Source organism: Herpailurus yagouaroundi, unplaced genomic scaffold (genome assembly GCF_014898765.1).
Source record: "Herpailurus yagouaroundi ecotype Mexico unplaced genomic scaffold, PumYag 163, whole genome shotgun sequence".
In the NCBI taxonomy this organism is placed as follows: Eukaryota; Metazoa; Chordata; class Mammalia; order Carnivora; family Felidae; genus Herpailurus; species Herpailurus yagouaroundi.
The window spans coordinates 25,274,338-25,281,330 of record NW_024412404.1 but is presented as its reverse complement, the minus strand read 5'-3'; the positions used below and the strand labels follow the sequence as shown (position 1 = coordinate 25,281,330).

At 35.4% G+C, this 6,993-nt stretch overlaps 1 protein-coding gene across 2 annotated transcripts in view; it reads left to right on the top strand.

Annotated features, from left to right (window-relative positions):
• WAPL (WAPL cohesin release factor) overlaps positions 1-6,993 on the top strand; it is a 92,636-nt gene that overhangs the window by 58,927 nt on the left and 26,716 nt on the right. For both annotated transcript variants that reach the window (XM_040485623.1, XM_040485622.1), the window contains exon 5: positions 6,340-6,435. In XM_040485623.1, coding sequence (XP_040341557.1) covers positions 6,340-6,435 — 96 coding nt within the window. The remainder of the gene's footprint in view (positions 1-6,339; positions 6,436-6,993) is intronic.

Sequence of the window (6,993 nt, the reverse complement as noted above, 5' to 3'; positions counted from 1 at the left end):
CCTGGAGCCTGTTTCCGATTCTGTGTCTCCCTCTCTCTCTGCCCCTCCCCCGTTCATGCTCTGTCTCTCTCTGTCCCAAAAATAAATAAACGTTGAAAAAAAAATTAAAAAAAAAAAATAAAATAAAATAACAGTATTACTAAATCTCTTTGTTCAACAGAGTAAATAGAAAGTTCCTTGAATATGTCCCTTTAATATAAGTTATTTGTTTATTCTGTATCCTCTTAGGCTTTAGGGGCTTTTCAAAAAGAATTTATTTTGGTAAACACAACATGGAATTTACCTCTTAGGAAATTTCTAAGTGTACAATACAGTATTATTGTTAACTATAAGCACAATGTTATACAACAGAACACTAGAACTTTTTCATTTTATATTATTTTTTTGTATGCAATGAATAGCAGCAGCCCCTTATTTCCCACCTCCCTTAAGGTCCTGGCTACTACTCTGCTTTCTTTTTGTATGAGTTTGACTACTTTACATACCTTACATAAGTGGAATCATGCAGTATTAGTCCTGTTAGGCTTACTTCATTTAGCATAACATCCTAAAGGTTCATCAGTATTGTAGCATATGATAGGATTTTCCTGTTTTATGGCTGATAATAGTCTATTGTATGGATATATCACATTCTCTGTATCCGTGGTTTTTTTCTTTTTAAAAATTTTATTTTTAAGCAATTTCTTTTTTTTAAATTTTTTTTCAACGTTTTTTATTTATTTTTGGGACAGAGAGAGACAAAGCACGAACGGGGGAGGGGCAGAGAGAGAGGGAGACACAGAATCGGAAACAGGCTCCAGGCTCCGAGCCATCAGCCCAGAGCCTGACTCGGGGCTCGAACTCACGGACTGCGAGATCGTGACCTGGCTGAAGTCGGACGCTTAACCGACTGTGCCACCCAGGCGCCCCATTTTTTTTTTTTTTAATTTTTTTTTTCAACGTTTATTTATTTTTGGGACAGGGAGAGACAGAGCATGAACAGGGGAGGATCAGAGAGAGAGGGAGACACAGAATTGGAAACAGGCTCCAGGCTCTGAGCCATCAGCCCAGAGCCTGACGCGGGGCTCGAACTCACGGACCGCAAGATCGTGACCTGGCTGAAGTTGGACGCTTAACCGACTCAGGTGCCCCATTTTTAAGCAATTTCTACACCTAACGTAGGGCTCGAACTCACAACCCTGAGATCGAGTTGCATGCTCTACCAACTGAGCCATCCAGGTGCCCCTATCCATTCATCTTTTGATAGGTTTTCACCTCTTGTCTATTGTGAATAATGCTACAGTGACCATGAGAGTGAAAAATTTTCAAGATCTTGATTTGAATTTTTTTGATAATTGGTTCTATTTTTTTTCCTTTTTTTTTTTTTAATTTAAATGTTTTAGTTAACATACAGTGCAGTATTGGTTTCAGGGATAGAATTCAGTGATTCATTACTTAGATACAACACCCAGTGCGCATCACGAGTTTCCTCCCTAATAGCCATCACCCATCTAGCCCATCTCCCACCCACCTTCCTCTGTCAACCCGTAGTTTGATTTCATTAAGAGTCTCTTGTGGTTTGTTTCCCTCTCTTCTCTCCCCCTTCCCATATGTTCATCTGTTTTTTTTTTAATTAAAAAATTTTTAATGTGTATTTATTTTTGAGAGAGAGAGAGAGAGACACAGTGTGAACAGGGGAGGGGCAGAGAGAGAGAGAGGGAGACACAGAATCTGAAGCAGGCTCCAGGCCCTGAGCTGTCAGCACAGAGCTCAATGCAGGGCTTGAACCCATGAACCACGAGATCATGACCTGAGCTGAAGTTGGATGCTCAACTGACTGAGCCACCCAGCTAGCTGCCCCATCATCTGTTTTGTTTCTTAAATTCCACATATGAGTGAAATCATATAGTATCTGCCTTTCTCTGATTTATTTCATTTAGCATTATACACTCTAGCTCCATCCATGTTATTGCCAGTGGCAAGATTTCATTCTTTTTCATTCTTTTTGATGGCTGAGTAATATTCCATCGTGTGTGTGTGTGTGTGTGTGTGTGTGTGTGTGTGTGTGTGTGTACACGTACACACTACATCTTTATCCATTCATAAATTAATGGACATTTGGATTCTCTCCATAGTTTGGCTATTGAGGGAAGTTCTATTTTAACGTGTTTGAGGAATCTCCTGTTCCTCAATTGTTTTCCATAGTGGCTGCACCATTTAAATTGCCACCAGCCAGTGCACGTGTATTCCAGTTTTTCTCTGCATCCTTGCCAACACTTTTTATTTTCTGGGGTTTTTTTTATAATGGCCATTCTAATGGGTGTAAGGTGATATTTATTACGATTTTTACTTACATTTCACATGTGATTTGTGATGATGAGCTTTTCAGAAACCTGTTGTTTCTTTCTCTTCTTTGGAGCAATTTCTGTTCTAGTCCTTTGCCTATTTCTTAAATCAGTTTTGATTTGGTTTTTTGTGAGATTGAATTGTAGGTATTCCCTATATATTTTGGATAGTGACCCCTTATTAAATATATGGTTTGCAAATATTTCTTCCATTTATAGGTTGCCTTTTTATTCTTTTGATTGTTTCCTCTGCTGTGTAGAAACCTTTCAGTTTGATGTAGTCCTGAGCCACAGCCGGATGCTCAACCAACTGAGCCACCCAGGTGCCCTTATAATGTGTTTTGGTACCAGGAAGTGTGAGGCCTCCAGTTTTTTTGTTTGTGAAGATCGTTTGGGCAATTCAAGGTCTTTTGTGATTCCATATGAATTTTAAGTTTGTGTTTTATCTTTTCTGTAAAGAATACATTGGGATTTTGATAGAAATTGCATTGAACCTATAGATCCCTTGGGTAGTTTGGCCATTTTAACAATATTAAGCCTTACAGTCCATGAACACAAGATGTCTTTCCATTTATTTGTGTCTTCCTTAATTTATTTCAGTAATGTTTTGTACCTGTCAGTGTGTACAGTCTTTTGCTTCCTTAGTTTATTCTTCAGGTTTCTTTTTCTTTTTTCTTTTTCTTTTTTTTTTTTTAATGCTTTTGTAAATGGGCTTTTCTTCATTTCCTTTTTGGATTTGGATTGTTCTTTTGTAATTGTATAGAAATGCAACAGATTTTTGTATGTTGAGTTTGTATCATACAACTTAAGTGAATATATTTATTAGTTCTAACAGTTTGGGGTTTTTTGGTGGAATCTTTTGAGTTTTCTTACACACAAGATTGTGTCATCTATTAACAGATAAAATTGTACTTCTTTTCCAATTTGGATATTTTTTATTTTTTTTATCTTGCCTAATTACTTTTTGGTATGTCTGTGTTAAATAGAATTGGTGAGAATGGCCATTCTTGCCTTAATACTGATCTTGAAGGAAAACCTTTCAGTTTTTTACTGTTGAGTGTGTTAGTTTGGGGCTTTTAATATGTGACCTTTATTATATTTAGGTAATTTCCTTGTATTCCTAGTTTGTTGAGTGTTTTTATCATGAAAGGCTGTTCAGTTTTGTCAAATGCTTTTTTTTTTTTTTTGCACCAAATTGTGATGATGGACAGAATTTTGTCCATTCTGTTAGTTTGATTTATCACATTGGTTGATTTTCATATTTTGAATTATTCTTGCATTCCATTGATAATTTTTCTTGCATTCCACTGATAAATCCCACTTGGTCATGGTATATGATCCTTTTAGTGTGCTGTTGAATTCAGTTTTCTAGTATTCTGTTGAGAGTTTTTCCATCTGTATTCATCAATGATATTTTTCAAAGACTTTTGAGATGAGTTAGAATAGTGTATCCCAGTCTGATTTTTATAACAGTAATACTTGGTAAGATGTGTTTTCATGTCAGTTATTTCATTTCTTTATTGCAATTCTGTTAGATGAATAGACCACATACTCCCAATTTTCTTTTGGAGATGCTAGTGTCAGAATTACACATCATCACATAGCAACTATTACCATTAATATTATTAATAATAGGTAATACTTAACAGAGCACATATTCTTTTCGGCACTCTTCTAAATGTTTTATATATTTTCATTTAATCCTCAGATAAGTAAAATGTTTAGTAACTAATAGTAGGGCTTACTGTTCATCTGGATTTTAATACAGACCATCTGGTTCCTAAGTCTGCTTAGGTATATCACCACTCACAGTTAACTGGAAGGTGGTCTATTTAATTTAGATCTGCCCTGCTGTTTTGTTACCTGTGAAACCAAATACCTTATTATTATCCAGAAGATTATTATTGGATATCAGTGCTTTTTAAAAAGAAGTATAGTGATTGGGCTTTCAGGCACCTGTTATTTCCAAATGTCCTTTAACTTCCTGGGCTCATGACTATGCTTTGGGTGTCAGAAGTTGCTTTAATGAAGAATCTAACAACTAGCAGGCATATGGATTATATAGCTGATGTTTGAGAGAAGAACAGTAAGAAATAGAGAGCTAGATTTTAAAATTTATGCTGGATCTTTTCTATGTGGTAGTACCTCAAGAGGCCTGATTAAATCATTGTTGGAGTGCATAAATTGCTTTAGATTACTAATGCATCCTCACTTTATGTAAGCCGGTATATAACAATAGTGGGTTTATATACGTAGTATAGGTGAGAGACTATGCAAGTTTCAAAGTAGGATTCCTTTTAGTATTACGATTTTTCTGACACATTTAATATGCAAATCAACTTAAACTTTATCTTTGAATAAACTAGTTATTGTAGAGCTTACACTGTTACCTTGATGTCACAACATGGTTGTTTTAAAGATAGTATTTGGAAAAAGATAACTTTGATGCTTGGTTCCTGTTATGTTCGTTTACTGCAGCTAGTAAGGGAGGAAGGTTATTTGTTATGTAAATTTTTGGCCTGTCTTAAAAGTATGTTTCCTAACTTGTACTTTTTTTTTTTTTAAGTTTGTATATTTATTTAGAGTGAGCAAGTGCCAGCAGGGGAGGGACAGAGAGAGAGGGAGAGAGAGAGAGAATCCCAAGCAGGCTCTGAACTATCAATGCAGAGCCTGACATGGGACTTGAACCCACAGAACCATGAGATCATGACTTGAACGCTAAAATCAAGTCAGGTGCTTAACCAACTGAGCCACCCAGGCACCTCCCAACTTGTACTTCTGTTTTTTGTCTGTAGTACTGAAAGTGTAAGTTATTATACTCTTATAAACAGAAAATCTCTTAAGGAGATCAAACATTTATTTGACGATTAAAGAACAAACTTGAACATAACTTTTGTAAAGAATGGCAAAAGTGTTCTCAGCTTTTGTTTAATCAGTCACCTTTTTTAAAAAAAAATTTTTTTTAATGTTTATTTATTTTTGAGACAGAGAGAGACAGAGCATGAAAGGGGGAGGGTCAGAGAGAGGGAGACACAGAATCTGAAACAGGTTCCAGGCTCTGAGCTGTCAGCACAGAGCCCGACGCGGGGCTCGAACTCACGGACTGTGAGATCATGACCTGAGCCGAAGTCGGTTGCTTAACCGACTGAGCCACCCAGGCGCCCCAATCAGTCGCCTTTTAAAAGTGAAGATTTTTGTGCTTTTCATACAGATTTAATTCTATGGATTTGATTATAGGGGTTCATGGTTCTTTATTCTCAATTCTGAAATTGAGAATGTTAAAATTGAAAATTATTTTAAGTTTATATTAAATTAACTTGCCAGCACACTAACCTGGACTGAGGTGGAGCATGTTCATTTATATCTTTATCCCACTTCATGTGAATATGCAGACATTTTGCTGCAAAAATCATATATGTATTACGTAGTACTGCTTTAGATTCCACTGTATGTAATATATGTTACGTAATATATGGTAACTACTTTTTAAAATATATATATGTAACTACTTTTTAAAAATTTGTAACTACTAATTTACACTAATAGTTACTACTAATATTTAACTATTTAATATGTAACTACTTTTTAAAAATTTGAAAACTTCTCAGTAATGGTACTCATCTGGCCCCCCATATTTTCACTTACATATGAATATACGGAACTTTATTACTTTTCATAAGCTGCCTTATTTCCACCACTGGAAGAATATGGAGCATGAATCAGTAGTAGGAGGAATACAGTATATGTTGAATAGACTGTGTTGATAAGTAAGTTAGTACAAGATTGGTAATAGTTGCCCACAGCACTAATTGTTGATTTTGTGGCAGAATACCACAGTGATTCCATAGACATGAGAGCACGGTGGGAATACAAGCTAGGTATTGTCTGTCCTGCTTTGTCTAGGATATATGTTTATGTATTTAAGTTATTCTTAGTGAATTTTTATTTATTAAATGAGTTACTTTTATAATGATGCAAAATAAGGAAACAGGTGACCTTTTTCTCATCTCTCTAGTCTCCTACAAAAGCTGTATATAATGCCAGACATTGGAACCATCCAGACTCAGAAGAGCTGCCTGGGCCACCAATAGTAAAACCTCAGAGTGCCACAGTAAGTGAACTGTACATTTTGTTTCATTTTTTGTTTAATAGATTATAAATTAAGCCATTGCTATCTTTATTCACAGTTTGAAAATCTTTGATTTCAACAGTGTATTTTGGACTTCCTCATTAAAATTGAGTGGCTTCAGTTTAATCATTGGAAAAGTGAGGATTATGGACAGGATAATGGAAAATCTGGTGCTACTAGTTTATAGATAAGAGCCTTAAAAAATATTGGACCACTTTTTACCCTTGACCCACATTTTCTGGAATTACTGTATTTAGTGTTTTAAGGGTAAATTATTCCATATTTGAATTTTGTAATTAGCTACTAGAGCTATATTATAAATTACATCCTACATAGATCTTAGAGTAGCTTTGAGTGGTTCATTTACTTTTCAGAGGAGAGCTTTATCCTTCATTCCAGTAATACCTTTCCGTTCAAAACACATTTGAAAAGGTTATCAAATTATTTTCTTCAGAATAACTGAAAGGACCATAGATTAATATTTCTAGGTTAATGGTAATACCTCAGTCGTCTGGAGCTATCAGGTGATGAATTCAAAAG